The 16987-nt window shown below is 36.3% G+C and overlaps 1 protein-coding gene across 1 annotated transcript in view; it reads right to left on the bottom strand.

Annotated features, from left to right (window-relative positions):
• csmd3b (CUB and Sushi multiple domains 3b) overlaps window positions 1-16987 on the bottom strand; it is a 514670-nt gene that overhangs the window by 203430 nt on the left and 294253 nt on the right. Inside the window, exons 11-16 of the mRNA XM_067361816.1 lie at window positions 14464-14567; window positions 13658-13770; window positions 5827-6009; window positions 2994-3320; window positions 1047-1241; window positions 416-554 (exon numbers count right to left, since the gene is read on the bottom strand). Of these exons, the coding sequence (XP_067217917.1) occupies window positions 416-554; window positions 1047-1241; window positions 2994-3320; window positions 5827-6009; window positions 13658-13770; window positions 14464-14567 (1061 nt within the window). The remainder of the gene's footprint in view (window positions 1-415; window positions 555-1046; window positions 1242-2993; window positions 3321-5826; window positions 6010-13657; window positions 13771-14463; window positions 14568-16987) is intronic.

Here is a 16987-nt window from a genome sequence, read left to right as displayed (position 1 = left end):
AGAAGCTCACCTGCTCACCAAGGCTGCAATAATTTGAACAAAGATACAGTAAAAACAGTAATATTGTGAAATATTATTATAATTTTCAGCATCATTACTTCAGCCTTCAGTGTCACATGATCCTTCAGATCACTCTAAAAGGCTGATTTGCTGCTCAAGATTAAAAATATAATAAAAATTATAAACATTATTATCATCAATGTTGCAAACAGTGATAAAGAACTTAAAAAGAACAGCATTTATTTGAAATAGGAATCTTTTGTAACATTGTAAATGTCTTTACTGTCACTTTTGATCAATTTAGTGCATCCTTGCTGAATAAAAGTGTCATTTTTCCTCAGAATTTTCACTGAATCGTTTAAATAGACACACGTACCAAAGCAACAATGTCTATTCAAATAAAAAAAAAGCATACTTCTCAAATGTGATTTTGATGGAGCGTCCCGGTTCAGCCTCTATGACCCACTCACAGTTGAGTGAGTCTTTGTAGTAACCGGGCCACCCAGGAGATAAAATAACTCCACTAGGAGCTGAAAAGTGGCCTCCACAGGGAGCTGTATAAAGAACAGAGGGTTAACAGAGGCCTGATACAAACTCACTGTTTTTTTATTTTATAAATATGTTATGCATGATCACATGTATCTGTAATAAACACAGTAGAACTGATAAATAATAAAAACCAGTTGGCTGTACAATATACCCCATTTTGCATATTTACAACTCCCCAAAACCTACAGTAAGGTGTTGCAATGGCTAGTGGGTGACACTGTTAGTCTGTCACTCTTTTCCTCTGACCATATGAATAGTGTTACAGCATAATTAGATACATGCTGAGCAAAATACAAGGGATTGACAAGGATTTTAACGACAGATGACAGGCTGCTCACCACCACATGCCCTCCGGTTTACATGCCCTATTAACCCTAGTCTCTGTGACCCACAGGTGACTGTCTTTTCCATTTACAGTCACATAGAAAACTAGGCAAAACTGTGCACTTATTCAGGACTCCAGCCCACTTCTGGTGGCATCAGGCCCTAATAAATACCTTCACACTTTGGGATGGGGCCGCTCCACATCACCTTGCCACCGTTCAGCTCACAAGTGATGGTTTCTGCTCCCTGGGTCTTAATGAAGCCGTCTTCGCAGATGATCGAGATGGAGCTGCCCAGCTGGAAACTGTCACCGAAACGTCTGGCGTTCAGGGGGACTCCTGGATCTGGACACTCATTATGGCCAAATGCTGTAAGATTGAATGACATAAGATAGTAGTCTGGAAATTGGAAGTGTCATGAACTGGCTTTCACCATAGTTTTCTTTGGGTAGTCAAAGTATTTATGACACCTCAGTGCCACTGACAAAAAAAATATGTATCAATTTAACAATTGGAAGTTTGAAACAATGTTCTTAGGAAGTGGAGAAGTTTGAAAGACACTCCATCTCAAGTGGTGCTCTTCAATTTTGCCTCCACTCAAAGGAATGAGGATTTGTGGTAGTTTGTAGGACAGGTTTCCACTCAAGGCTCTGTTTATCAGTTTTAGTGTTATTGACCTTCCAGCTGTTTTTATCATAACTCCATGAAGCATATATGGAGGCCCAAGGCGACTGGCCAAGAAAGCGGCTGTCCCCACAACACCCTGAGTGTCTGATGGATGTCTAGTGACAGGAAAGGCCTACAAGAAGGACATGACGTTTGTCAGAATGAATACAGATTTAACTGTGCTCCATCACGACTCTGACAGCTCTGAACTGACAACAGTTAGAACTCGATATTAGCGTTCAGCAGTAAAGTCTACTGTAGCGCACCTAATATGCATGCAAACTGATGTCCACTCTGGGGACTTTGATGGATTAGTGTGACATTTCACATCTCCTTTAAGAAAGACCATCAAGAAGTCATTGTGTAAATTAAAGTCATGTATGTGCTAATGAGGTGCGGAAGGGAGATTTGGCACGCTTGACAGAAAGATGAAGAAATGTCTTTGCATTCAACACACCTGGTAGTTGCTGTAAACAGACATCTTTTCACAAATGCAAAGGATATTGTTTCTTGGGTGTTAATCTTGTCAACAAAATTACTGATTGAAATGCATGTTAATAAAGGTTTTTTAATTATTATTTCATCAATAATAATGAAGACGGGATGGAAAATGTGCATCATAATGATCATTTTAATTTAATTTAAACAATATATATTAGTTAATAATATATTTAGTATTATTTTTATATATTTAATATTATATATTAAATATATACAAATAATATATATTATTTAATATGGCATATATATATATATATATATATATATATATATATATATATATATATATATATATATATATATATATATATATATATATATATTTATTTATTATTTATTATTTATTATTTATTTTTTTATTTTTTTCTAAATATTATAATATGTAGTATTATATTATATATAAAATATAATAATGTAATATTTATAATATTTTCTAAATATAATATTAAATATATAAAATAATATAAAAAATATAAAAATAATACAAAATATAATATTAACTAAATATAAAGGATATTTTCATAAAAAAGGACAAAAAATATAACAGTCATTTTTGACTGTGGCTACTGTATTATTAAGTTAAGTATTATTATTTAGTCTAAAATATTTTGGCTAAACAAATAGAAATTTTAACTATTTAGATTAAACAAAGGACATTTTCTAAATACAACTGGCTAAATATAAAGGGTTTTTTTTCAGTAAAAGACAAAAAACTATGACTAAAAGTACTGTAAAAAAATATATATAAAAACACGGTAAATTATAACTGTAAAAACAAATTATTCAAATAAAAGATTATGTCATTACCTGTTGAGAAAAAGCAGTAGATTTTGATACACAATGCATGCTTAAAATGAACACAGCATTGCAGAATTCATGCTTCATATATGCTTAACAAATGCTCCATGCAGACATAATGCAGATTAGAAACCCATTCAAAGGTGGTTCACGCACTGTTGTAGGTGATGTTGAAACCTCTGCCTGACATGGAGTGGTCAGCCTGGAACTCCAGCCGGAGAATGTTGCTGTTGCTGGTGAGGTGGGACGGCACCTCTGCCCCAGTGAAACGGCCGAGCACAGACGAGTCTAGCATCTCTCCATCCTTCACGGTCAGGATGTCGTATGGAGCCTCTAGGTCAAAGTCATTGAAAGCCAGGTGGATACGGCTGCCGGGCTCTGACAGGATCAGCCACACACAGTTAAGGTTGTTCCCATAGCCCTCTGGGTAATCCGGAGATAGAACTGTGCCCATGGGAGCAGTGAAGTTTGAAAGACAGGGAACTAGAATAGAATAGAACAGCTATTAAATTAAACTAAAGATTAATGCAGCTATGTTCATTTTATAATGTTTTTTTTTTTCTCCCATAATGACAAAAAAGGCACCCGGCATCATATAAAAACATGCCACTTCATACATCAGTGTAATAATACAGAGCTTAGCCATGTGTACGTGTTTAATATGTCATATGGAGACTGTCACTCTGCTGTTGATTAGGTTCTGAAAAACAGTATTTATGACATAAATGAACTTCAGGCTATAAATAGAGCTGATTTGTTCGGCAGAAATTTCAGCTATGCACTTTTTAAGCAAAGAGCCTACAGGTAAAGTATCAAAATATAGCAGATGTCACTGCAGCTGAAGAAGTCTCCAGGTTGGCTGTATATATAAGCCAATTATTTTAGCTGCCTCAGAGATCTCTGCATTCATTCTGAAGAAAATGCAAAGACAGGAAAGTTAATAAAATCCAGTCATATGAAAATTCTTATGGAACATGAACATTAGGTGAAGTGTGTGTGTGATTTCTGTGCCACTACTGTCAAAAATAATGACTGCTTTTAAACTGGTTTACTAAACACTTTCCATGTCTGCCATTGGTCAGCTAACAGGTAGTCCCACCCCCTTGTTTGCTGTTATTTTAATAGCACCTTAGAGTGTTTTCACACATTGTTTTGTTCCAAAACAGGGACTTAATTTGTTACAATGTTGCATTTTCTTCTTGGTTTGGTTCAGCCTGGTCTCATTGTTAATACGTAGTTATTAATACGTAACTTTAAAAGACACAAAACGTACATATTTGTACGTTTTGAATGGTGCTAAAACGTACAAATACTGACGTAATTATGGCACCAAAACGTAAACATACTTACGTTTTTACTGCGAATAAAACGTAAAATATTTACGAATCTTTCATGTCATAAAAATATATGTATAAAATATATATAAATGTTCCCTTTTTAACATTTTTAGATGAATGTAATATCCCTAAACCCCACCCCGAACCTAAACCTACCCATTTTATACATAATGTTAAAAGAATAAATCATAATGGACAGAAATGTGTAGGAAAATGACAATTTTAGTAAAAATATGACATTAAAACGATATTTTGAGCCACTTATCCTACACCTACCCCTAAACCTACCCATAACAATTTCTTAAAACTACATAACGTTACTGTTAATAAATGAAAAACAGACAAACAAGCGTAACGTTAATCACAATCATTTATTTTTTGCAAATATGTCAAAAGTGGTACCAAAAGTTAAAATGATGATGAGTTCCAGTCGCAGTCCTCTCTGGCTGTAACGTAATAGTTTTTATAGGGTACAGAGCAGAATATAATTTATTAATCCGTGAAATTATGAATCTGTCTTCTCTCCGTGAAGGCGCGCACTCATTTCAAATGTCAATCCACTGAAACACGGCATATCGCAATCTGCGACGAAGCAAGTGAGAACCAATGAGCGTTCGATATCAGTGCCGTAAATCATGTCGTAACGCTTCTCGAGGGTGGCGCAGGCGCACTGGCGCTATTTTTTAAATTTGAATCATAACGTGCGCGGGCTTTGACTGTGACGGTCGCTGTTGCTGAGAATGAAGGTGAAGATCGACAGATAAAGGGCTGAATTTGAATCTGTTCCTCGCAAACATATGGATTCTAAAGATATGGAGTACAGCAAACAAATAAAATGGGTGTGAATTGTTAATTTATGTTGTGCTTTGGTGTATCTTATGGTTGTATTGTCAGTCACTGCATAGGAAAAAAATCTCACAGCAAAATATTACAAAACGATTATAGAAATGTTATTCATTTTAAGGTTTCAAAGTGTAGTCTCGTTTAACATTATGTAACGTTAATGACAACTGAACACAACATATTTGAATCATTAAAGCCACGATTTTAATATTAATACATGGTAATTCATATACATTCACACTTTACGTTAGATGTTTTACGTTTTTTAAGCTGCTAATACGTAAGTATTTGTACGCTTTAGTGCTATAAATACGTCAATGTTGTACGTTTTTGTGTGTATGAAAACGTTAGTAAATGTACGTGTGGTAGAACCACACTTCACGTAAAAATACACACGTATTCTCATGAGATCACGTTGTTTGGTTCGCTTTCACAAGGCAACATGTCAAAGCGTACCAAAATGTGTTAATGCAATTCACATGCGTGTACAACTGTCCTCTTATTGGTCAGAGTTCCCCATGCATCGTCAATCAAAGTGATTAACAAGTTTGCTCTGTGAACTTTTGTGGCTTTATTTATAACTGTTAAGACACAAGCAAACACTATACGAATGTAGCAGTCATTCCAGCTGTTACATTTGCATTAATGCTGCAGTAAATTCAAACTTATTTAGCATAATCTTCCTGATAAACACTGAAAATGCTACAGTATAAAACTGCTGTTAGAGCAGCAAACAAAGAAAGGAAAAACATTTCCAAAACTATTAATCAGTTTGCAACATACAATACAGTAGCGCTGACAGTACTCACAAATGCAGATGGGGATGTTGGCAGACCACTGGTTGTTGTTCTGACAGGATATTGTTTTCTCTCCAATGAGCTCAAATCCAAACTGGCACTCAAAGCGTAGCACGTCACCATTCGAGAACCCATCTCCTTCTCTCATTCCATATAGAGGGGTGCCTGGGTCCCCACAGCTCTCTTTGTCGATTTCTACAGAGAAAGGATGTAAACATTAGTGATCAATAAACAACACATTCCCTCTCTCCACTGCTGCGGTTGCTGCTTTTCTTCTTTAACAGACTGCTGCTGAAAAACTAGCTTAAGCCACGGACACACCAGACTTATATTTATTTGTATATTTATATATTTATTTATTAAACATGAAAACCACGATGCAGAACTGATTTAATGCTTTTTAAATTAAATTAGTGCATTAACTAAAAAGTAATTATTTTCACTTTTTTAAGGAGTTGAGGCCATGTTGGGCTGCTTTAGAGAAGAGGAAGTGTTGTTGTAATAGAGTGTTGTTACCATGCTGCCATTTTACGCCAGACTGCTTCACAAACGAGGGTCAATTCAAAAAGTTGTAACTTCTTCCTGAGTCTCTCCATCAGTGTCGACTCCGGTTTGAACAATGTAAGGCTGAACACTGTCGTCATTTTGGCTGCGTGAGATTCTCCAGCTTTGTTGTTTTTGAGCAACCGAAGCGTGAGCTGTTAAGCTACGCCCTCTTCTGGAAAGCTGCCCAGCTCATTTGCATTTAAAGGGACACACACACAAACAGCGTGTTTTTGCTCACACCCAAATAGGGGCAAATTTGACAAGCTATAATAAATGATCTGTGGGGTATTTCAAGCTGAAACTTCACAGACACATTCTGGGGACACCAGAGACTTATATTACATTTTGTATAAAAAGGGGCATTATAGGTCCGCTTTAATGGAAACAAATGGAAAGGAAAGTAAACTGAAAAGACAGAAAATTAAAAGAAGGCTCGTTCACACTAAGAACGATAACTGTATTAGCATCCACACCAGCGGAAAATATCATTCTGTTTATTATAAGCACGCTGCAGTTTTGTCGTCTGTCGCCTTAAATGCACAAGTCCTTTAAAGTCAGGTGGATTCTGATTGGCTGTTTTTATCGTTCATCAGCTGAAAAAAAACAACTGTTTTGAAAAGTATTCAATGACATTATTCCTCTGTGCTGTTACAGTTGTAGTGTGGACTCTGCTATTCTTTTATATTTAGAATGACTTTTAAAGATTTATCTTTATCATTATCGTTGCAGTTATCGTCCTTGATGTGAACAGGTCTTAACTGTGGCTTCAGTTATAATTTTCATTAATCAGGCTGGTCTGACTGCCATTTCGTTCACCAGTAAAAATGATAATCAGACAGCATGATCTTTCTGGTGCAGCTGATGGCTCAAGGAAGTCTTGCTGGTTGAGCTAGTTTGGAGAAATTTAATGTCAAGTCCTCTCCATATTAAAGTGGAATATAAATATGGACTTCAAGCAAATGACTCAATCATAGCCTTCCAGTCTGAGGAAATGAGACAATTGGCATTGAACTGTACTGCAAAAGTCCAATGATGGACTGAGTTCATCAGATGTTCTCCACTCAAGAGTAGTAGACTGGAACAGAATGCCACCGAAACTCTCTGTTCAGCCTAGATAAGCTCCAACACCTGGACCCTTTAATGGTGGAGCCGGCCATCCAGGACATTCCAGAAACCTAGTCTGGGGGTCACTATACCTAGATAACACCTTCCATCTGCGTAGAATCGACTCGGTGGGCGGCAGGCTGCTGGAATGGGCAATACATCTTCCCAGACACTTTGCACGGCCATGCACAGTTGAACTATGAACTCTGTTCTGAATAAGGATGCTTAAGGGTTTGCCAAAGGAAGGATGGTGAGAGGGGGAAAAAAAACAACTAAATTTCATTTAAAACCAAATCAAAGTTTGAGAATGTAGGAAGTGGGATTTCTCCTGAGGTATAATGGAGGTCTTCGACCATTGCTTGATGTATGGCATTAATTTCCGACATGACAGTCTCTTTATGACTACCACAATGCTTTACTCCATTGGTCAATTGTGTGGGGTGGCTAGGGGAAGGTTAGGCCATATTTACTGCTTTGTATTTATGATAAGGCAAAAAATAGAGTACAAATTGCCTGTAGGAGCTGATGGCGTGTGAATAATTCCGGACAGCACTACACTCCGACGTAAGGTCAGCGTGTCAGATGCGAATCCCTACACTTCTCTCGCGGCGGATAATGTGATGGGTGTTCTGTGCGCTTGTAAACCTGAGGACCTCGCTGTGAAGATCAACAAGCTATCCAATCAAATACAAAAGGTTGATTCTGTATATGTAAGCACACACAGCCCACACAGGGCAAGTTTGGGACCTGTGTTTTTCTTCCTGAAATAGCCAGGGAATTACAGAGTATCAGTGAACTTTGGCATGTAATACATCAAAAAGCATTCTGAGCATTTACCATAGCAGGACTCATTAAGTCAGCCTTCACATAAAAGCCTATAAATAAATTTAATCTCAAAACCATTTCTTATTCATTGGAAAATGGCAAGTAATTTATCTCTCCCTTTGTGTATTCCATGGATATTGTTTCGTTTCAATAATGCTGACTTTATCTCTCTCAAGAAAGTGCTCATTATCGCAAAGTCGAGTTTTATGTGGTCTAGACGCGAAACGAGGCTTTTCTAAAACACGAGTCACATGAGTCAAATGCACACCAGCAAACTCCCAGGCGGATCTCTGGTTTTATTTCTTTGAAGCATTCAATTAAATTAGGTTTTTAAACCATGACAAAGTCGTTGGAGAGTTTTGGCCATAGAGAATACAAGCAAAATTATTTTTAAAGAGAAGGTATGTTAATGAGCGTGGCCATATGCTGGTGCTCTGAAACTGTGTGCCAAAGCAAAGAGCTCGTGGATAATCAATGGCAAACTGCACTGAAAGCTTCAGTAATGCATAAGCCCTTCACTTGAGTAGATTGTTACTCTCTGAATTATTTAAACAAAAGAAGGCCATTTAAAAACACTTGTAATCGGCAATATCCGGTAACCGGGAATTCAGTCTGCACCACAAGTTTCTTCAATGTTATTACAAAGTCAAACTTGCAGTCTGTAAAGAGAACCTTTTTTACATGTTCAACTTTCTTTAGTGTGTAATGTTGCTGTTTGAAGCATGAAAAAAGTCTGCAAAGTCCCTCCAGCGGGAGTTATTCTCTACATCAGTGTCAACTCCCTGAAACTCCTCTATTGTAGTCTTGAGTTTTCTACACGTTACAATATTCCTCATTTAAATAATTCCCGCCCAAGGCATGTGCAGAATGAAAGGGCGGGGCCTAGTTGAGTTAGTAGTGTGTTGAAACTCATGGTTATGGTAAGGGGCGGGACATTCTCCAAACACGCTTGAAGCAGTTGACCAATCACAATACGCTGGTCCAGTCGACCAATCAAAGCACATTGTGCTTTTCAGAAGGAGGGGCAGGAACTAAACAGAGCGTTACTGACAGACTGGGAAGAGAGGAGCTGAACAATGGAGAATATGAGGAAAATAATGTGTTTTTTGAACATTGAAGCATGAAAACCTGTTCTTGTAGAGCCCAAAAACAAAAGAACTTTGAAAAAAGGCATATTGGGTAACCTTTTAAGTAACCAGTGGAGGTTCAAGTCAACCAACACCCCATTGGAGGGCTATAAATATGAGGCATATAAAAATAATACATTTGTCAGTTTTATTCTTTTGAAACTAAGAATATGAAGTCAGTCTAAAAAGGTTCAAGGCACAACGATTTGATTTAATTGAGTCACATTCATTTTGACTAATGCCATAAAGCACACAAAGCAAACAATGAGACTAAGAATAAGGGATTGTAATGAATACAAATCATGGTAACACTTCAGCTGTGCTTGTCTACAAGTTTTAATATGTCAACTGGAACCTTTGTGATCAAGTAAATGTGTTTCTGTCATTAAGTTTGTCACAAGAAATAAGAACACAGTGCAGCCTCAGAGGTAAAACATAAGGGTATAAATTCATCAACAGATGACAGATGTAGTTTTACTAATAAGTAAAATGTAGCCATCAAACTTCCGTCAACATAAACACAATTAATGACCCATGTTGATTATGCATTCGTCACAGACGTCAGTATAATGTACTGCATTTGTATTTTAAGTATACACTCTTAAGGCCAATTCACACTGCACAAACAGATGGCAAGAGACATTTCTTCAGGTTCTGTTTATTGGCATCTGTCAGAGCTTGTTTTCGCTGATTGAGCATGCTGAACTGGCACTTGTCAGGTCGTGGAATGTCTGCGAAGTGACATACAGTAATCTGGTGATTGTCTGCATTGGTCAGCGTCTGTTGGTGTGGTGTGAATTGGCCTTTAGACTAGATAAATTATATCTCCAATGTTCCCTATGTTGAAAGACGGGCTTGTTGTGAATGCATTTGAAACGAATGGTCTTCAGTTGCTGCCTATCAAGTGCAACAGTGCCCGTCCACTTTTTCAGCGGCATTGGTTCCAGGTGTATTTTTTCCATTTATTTCTCCCATAGGGATTTCAAAAATTTAAGCATTATAAGCCATGAATCAAACCAATCAGCTACAAGGTGAATGTTGCAAAATTTAAAGCAAAAAAGTACAAATTCTGTTTTTTTTAAAACATTGGTGTATTGGAATTGGTGGAATTTTCTGTGCAGCATCATGGGTAATGTAGTCGTAGTCTGCTGCAATAATAATGCAGGCTAACGGCTTCAACAGAAGCAAATACAACCTCGAAGCTCACAGTAGGACTGACTTTAATGGTTTCTAAGTTATTGTTCAAAATCAATTTCCCTATGGAGAAACGAAATGAGGACTGTTGCACTTTATTCTCTGCCTTTTCTCTCCTTACGAATCCTCATCATGGCCCCCAAATTCATCATTTTTAATATGTCATTAAGTCCGTATCATGTTAAAGTGACCCTTTTGTGTGAAATCTTGACCTGACAGGTAAATGAACTATGAGGGAACAAGACAATGAAAACCTCAATATGTCTTCCATTGAATGAATGAGTGCTGTGAACCATTAATGTGTGCGTTATCTGGATGGATCCCTCAAAGGGCCCTTGATTTATATTATATATCAGATTTAATACACACATGATGTATCATATGGATCCTCACTGAGTTCTATCTGTCATTTGGAACACAATCCAAAAGACATAATCTCATTCCAAAGCTTATTATTTTTTTATGCAACCTTATTCAATGTTAAACTCATAATATTCTTCAGTTAGAAGAATAGTTCAATACTATTACTATTCTAATAATACTGTGCTAGACTATGACACTGTAATGGTGAAAATATGAAGAGTGTTGTAAATGAAAATATAAGAATAGATGACTAAAAATAAATAGTAATTTTCTCACAATTCATCCAAAAATTGGGTTCAAGTACATGCAATCAAATTCTTCCACACCAGACTCTGCAAATCATTTTACTTGCGGCATCCCATAACAGTGGTACAACTGGTGCATAGAATGTATGGAATAGAATTTTTTTTTATCCCCTCATGTATGACCATCATGTATTTATGATAGACAGGTCCAATTAGATGAACCTAGAAATTGAAAATTAAGAAACAAAGCCAGTGCTCTTGTGTGTGACATATATAGGATGAATTATAATAGGTGTAGAGAAGAAAAATGAAAAAAGACAAATCTAATACAATCTGTAATATTTTAGCAGTCTCTCCCAGGGATATCATACAGTAATCTGCTTTTTTTTTATTATTATTATTTTTTTTATCTCTCTGGTCTTTCACTTAAGGGGATTCATTTGCTCTCTCAGTCTCTTTCTCTGTCTACCTCAGTCAGTCTCTCTCATTATACTGAATGGCACGCTGTTCATCACCCCGACACTAATTTATTACAAAACCTTGAGGGAGGAGAGATAATCAAAGATATGGGTTTTGTAGGGATTGCTGCTTCTATCAAGTGAATGTAGCTCATGTGTTCGGGATGAAAGTTAGTAGCCGTGCATTCAGCAGAGACCACAGAAGTGATTTGTGGGAACTGCTTCACTTTTATGCACACTGACTACTAAGCATGTATTCTGAACACTCGCGCAGGAAATAGTGGACATGTCCAGGTAAATAATGCCTGGCCTTTTGATGTCTAATCTCTTTTCAGTGGATGTGAAAAACACTTTCTCACAGCATCAGAAAACAAGGTTGGACGTTTGATTGAATCTGGGCTGATGCCAGACAGGTTGTTTATACAATTTTAGTTTGTCCTGCTTTCACTTTGTGTTTATTTGCAGTTGTAAATGTTTTTTTTTTTTTTTCATCACTCTGCCACATTCCCTCTATTTAACCTTGATAATAGGATTGCCACAGTCACAAACATTTAGCTTGACATTTTCGATGAATGAATAGTTATTTAATCTTATATCGTCGCTGTCAGATGGAAACTTTGGAAGTCCAAAACTGCTACTTTTCAGGAAATGGAAAAACACAGTATTTTATTATTTATTTAATTAAACAATGTGTTGTCAAAGTTTATATTGTGGCTTTATATATGGCCAGACTTGCATGTGTCATTATATTATTAACATTCTCGAATTGAATTACGAGGTTTTTGACCAGTGAACATTAGACAAACGTATTTTGTCCGTCATTAGAACAGCCACATTTTAGGCAGTAAGTGCATCACATTAAATTTTCAACTTACAGGTTATACATTTATCGTAACTATGTTGGCACTCAGTCTGTCATTTGACAAAAAATCTCATGTTATAAAAGATGAAGTGCTTCACACAGGCTGTTTAAGACAGTATTAGCTGTGACTTGATAACAAATGCTAGATAAAAACAGTCTTCTCTGCTCCTCAAATTCATAAAACATCAGCCTTTATATATGTGTTTCTAGTGTAAAGAAAATGCTGTACTTATTTAAACAACCAGTTCTTTATTCACCATTGCATTGCAAACAAGCAGAGATGCTCCAAAATGTGTGCAGCACATCATTCACAATAGAGGAGGGGCGGAGCTATGAGGTTTGACTGACAGTTTAAAGATCCAATGGAGTTACGGGGTTTAGTCACAATCTCTGTTTATATGATCTTGAAATGTTTCATCAACTTACAGGTTATAAAGTTTATCGTAACTATGTTGGCACTCATTTTATTTATTTATTTATTTTGTCATTTGACCAAAATCTCATGTTATAAAAGGTGAGGTGCTTCACACAGTCTGTTTAAGACAGTATTAGCTGTGACTTGATGACAAATGCTAGATAAATACACTCTTCTTCACTCCTCAGATACATAAAACATGTTTCTAGTGTAAAGAAAATGCTGTACTTATTGTTTTTTCACCATTGCATTGCAAACAAGCAGAGACGTTTCAAAATGTGTGCAGCACTTCATTCACAATAGAGGCAGGGCGGAGTTATGAGATTTGACTGACAGTTTAAGGAACCGATGGAGTTACGAGGTGTGTTTAAGACTTTTCATTGGTTAAATATTTGCAAAACCCACATAAAGACGTAAATCACCAATATGATTTATAAAAAAAAAATAAAATAAAAAAAAAAAAATGTTTTCCACCAGGAGTGACAACAAAAAGTGAAACCAGAGCATTTTGTGATCACAATATATATTAATTCTAGCTTACACTTGCTGCGTGAGTGTGGTTATCACCAACAGACATCATTTAATCGCAACAGGCCTACTTGATCAAGTAAACCATTTTTTTTCTCTCTTTCTCTGTTTGCTTTTAAGTTACTTTTTAGATCATTCCCAAAGTGACTATACATTATTCACAGCCTTTCAGGTACCTTTGTAGTTGATCTTGAAGCCTATAGATCCCACGCTTTCATCAGACTGGAGGTGAAGCCACATCTGATGGGTCATGCTAACGATGAGGTCGGGAACAAAGCTGCCTGTCAGACTGAGGAGAAGAGAGAGATTAGACACATACAAACAAACAAAACAGAAGCACATCGCACTGAATGTACACTACCAGACAAAAGGTTGAGCACACCTACGCATACTTTATTGCTGTTTTGCATATTTTAAAATAACACCATGTCCTGTCCAAATGCGTTGCAATAAGATTTCCGAGACAAACAGCTTGTATGTCCACACCAAATGTGGCACAATTATGAGATGCAACAAAATGAATAAAAAATAGCAGCCAATCAGAAGAGTGTGTGGGTGGAGTCTCTCTGCAAGGTCACAGAAAAACTCACATTAGATGCTTTTAACATTAAATAAAGCACCTTAGATTATCATTGTCATTTATCGTCGCATATTGCTGTGTACTCATGTACTAATTAATTAACTTCACAAAACGAGTGTATGCACAGTTCCGTCATTCTTCATAACTTGAGACAAACATATCCTGGACTCCAAGTATGCCAAACGAGGAAAAGAAACATTTGAATGTATTCTGAAGACGTGCCATGATTATTTACACTAGTGGGATTTTGTTCCTGGTACATTCCTATCAAACAACCACTGCCCAGAGCACTGAGACTGGCTGAGAGGAATATTGATTCAGGAACAGTAAAGAATGCCCTACCTGTGTAAAGGACTGCATGTGTATCATCTTACCGTCACAGACTGTGGATAAGATACTCACACTTGTAAGATGGTTTTGGGGTCTCCTACTTCCCCTCCATCACCGATGGTTAGCGTGTCATAACCCAGTTCTAGGTCAAACTCCTCAAAGTTAATCTGAATCACCTGTCGGCAGAAATGAGGCATAATGCTTAGTGATGTGTCAAATGAAGTGAATTAAACTTTATGGCTCTTGCATAATTGAATCCTGACAGCTGACTGAAACAGCGAGAGAAGACTGCCAAAACTCTCTTTACTGAATTTCGTGGAGAATAAAGAAACCTTTATTAGAAGTAGTGTTAATTTCGTTAATGAAATCTGTGACGAAAAATGCTTGTTGACTACTTTTTTTTTTCCTTGACTAAAGGTCTGTTCATACCAAAGACAATAACTGTAATGATATTGATAAAAGTCCACACCACAACTATAACAATTACAGCAAAGAGAATCAATATCATTGGAATCAATTTCAAATACTTGACAGCCAATCAGAATCCATTCTGCTTTAAAGATCTTGAGCATTTAGAGCGGCAGACGACATAACTGCAGCGCGCGCTTATAATAAACTGAACGATATCGTGCATTGGTGTGGACGCAAATATAGTTATCGTTCTTGGTGTGAATGAGCCTTAAGACGAGACAATGACAAGACGACGCCAACATCATTAAACGATATCTGTGACTATATGTAATATATAATATCGTTGACAAAAAAAAAAAAGATGAGACTAAAATGTAGTTAAAAAATAAAAACTTTACCAAAATCTATTTTGTTTTTGTTTTTTTTTTAATAAAAAAGGAGACCGAATATTACAGACTGTTTTTAATGTTTGCAGTTGCCAGATCTCAAGATTTTAAATCCCCCGGTCAGAGTTCTTCTGTTAAAAGGACACATTATCTGCCTTGTGTACTTAATCTTTGCAATCTGGCAACCATGTGCAAGCGTGGAAAATACGCCCAATGGAAACACGTCAATTTCGCACAAACTCCCATATATCGAAAAGGTTTTTACACTTGCAGGTGCTTCAAGGAATATTCCACAAAACTGCAATGGAAAAAAAAAAAAAAAAAAAAAAAATATATATATATATATATATATATATATATATATATATATAATTTTTTTTTTTTCACATTTACAGGTCACCTGGTGTACGCAATTGTCACATGATCATTCTTTAAAGATGGCACATTATGTTTGGACAGAAGATGAGACAGAGTTCTTTATTAAACTCATAAAAGACAAAAGAATTATGGAAATTCTGGCTTCTAAACAAAGTTTATAAATAGATTTTGCTATGCTTTATTTGTAGAAACTGGCTCCCTTGAGCATGATACAGCAGGCGCTAAAACTCAAAGTTGATCTGTTCATCCGAAAATTCTGAATCCACAGTTCCTCTGTGAAATCGTGTACTACTGTATAACCTCCCAAAAACATCTCATATATGGCCGCTCCCAAGTATATGGGGCTTTCCTTGTCATTAATGTTTGGATAACACGCCTACGTCTCCTTCGATTAACATAATGGCTAATGCAGTGGCTGTGATATACATAAACTTACCAAAATCCATCGCCATGATTTTTGGAATGACTTATCACGAGATGAAAAAAAATCATGTTGCATAATAAACTATTTTAGTCACATAACATTGGTTTAACTGTCATTTCGCAATAGTTTTTTAATCAACATTTAGAAATTATGGCAAAATTATGGCGCAAATCTGTAATGGAAACCCAGCCAGTGATGAACTGTAATAAATCCAAACATAGATCTGAACTATATTGTTTGTGATTGTGTTTTCTGAATAACCTCTGTGTGACAATACAGTCTTTTTTTAAATTAAATTTTCATTAACGTAATTTGCCATTATGCTAATTATATTTTGAGAGAAGTTTCTTGTTTTACGAGTTTTCATAATATAGAGAGTGTTCATTTATATGATAAAGAATAAATCAGGAAACTAGATTAGGTCAAATAAACCATGCATATGAGTTTACATGATTTGTGCTTAATAGTAAAAGTGCAATAATTCTGATGAAAAATAAAATACATTTCTCAAATGACTACAGTTGTTTTTATAGTGCTCAAAAGAAGAATGTAATCATAACTCAACCAGTCAAGGTTATTATTATTATTAGTACTATATTCCCAGCAATCATTGGTTAAATGAGGACATTTTTTACATTTATTGCAGGCCTTTTGCACTTCCAGCTTTCTCTCAGTCCTGTGGGAAACTGATCCTTATGAAAGAAAAAATCCATATGTAAAAGTCAGACTAATTATGCCCATTACACACAGCACATTCAATTGATTCATTCAAATGTAGTTATTTCAAGACTAGACCATCTCGTGAATAATTGGGAGTTTGGAAAGGAGGATCAAGGTTTTAGAAGCATGGATTAGAGGTGTGGAAAGAGCCACAGGCATATGGAGAGGCCTGAACTTTCTATATTGATCAACCCATTGAGAGGTACTGGGTGGAATTAGTTGCCATGGCGATGAGCTCTTTACCATGGCCAGGGCTTAGCAGGTATGGATGTATGAG

Source organism: Chanodichthys erythropterus, chromosome 15, assembly GCF_024489055.1.
Source record: "Chanodichthys erythropterus isolate Z2021 chromosome 15, ASM2448905v1, whole genome shotgun sequence".
NCBI lineage: Eukaryota > Metazoa > Chordata > Actinopteri > Cypriniformes > Xenocyprididae > Chanodichthys > Chanodichthys erythropterus.
Note: the sequence above shows the minus strand (reverse complement) of the source record. Positions and strands in the feature narration are given on the sequence as shown.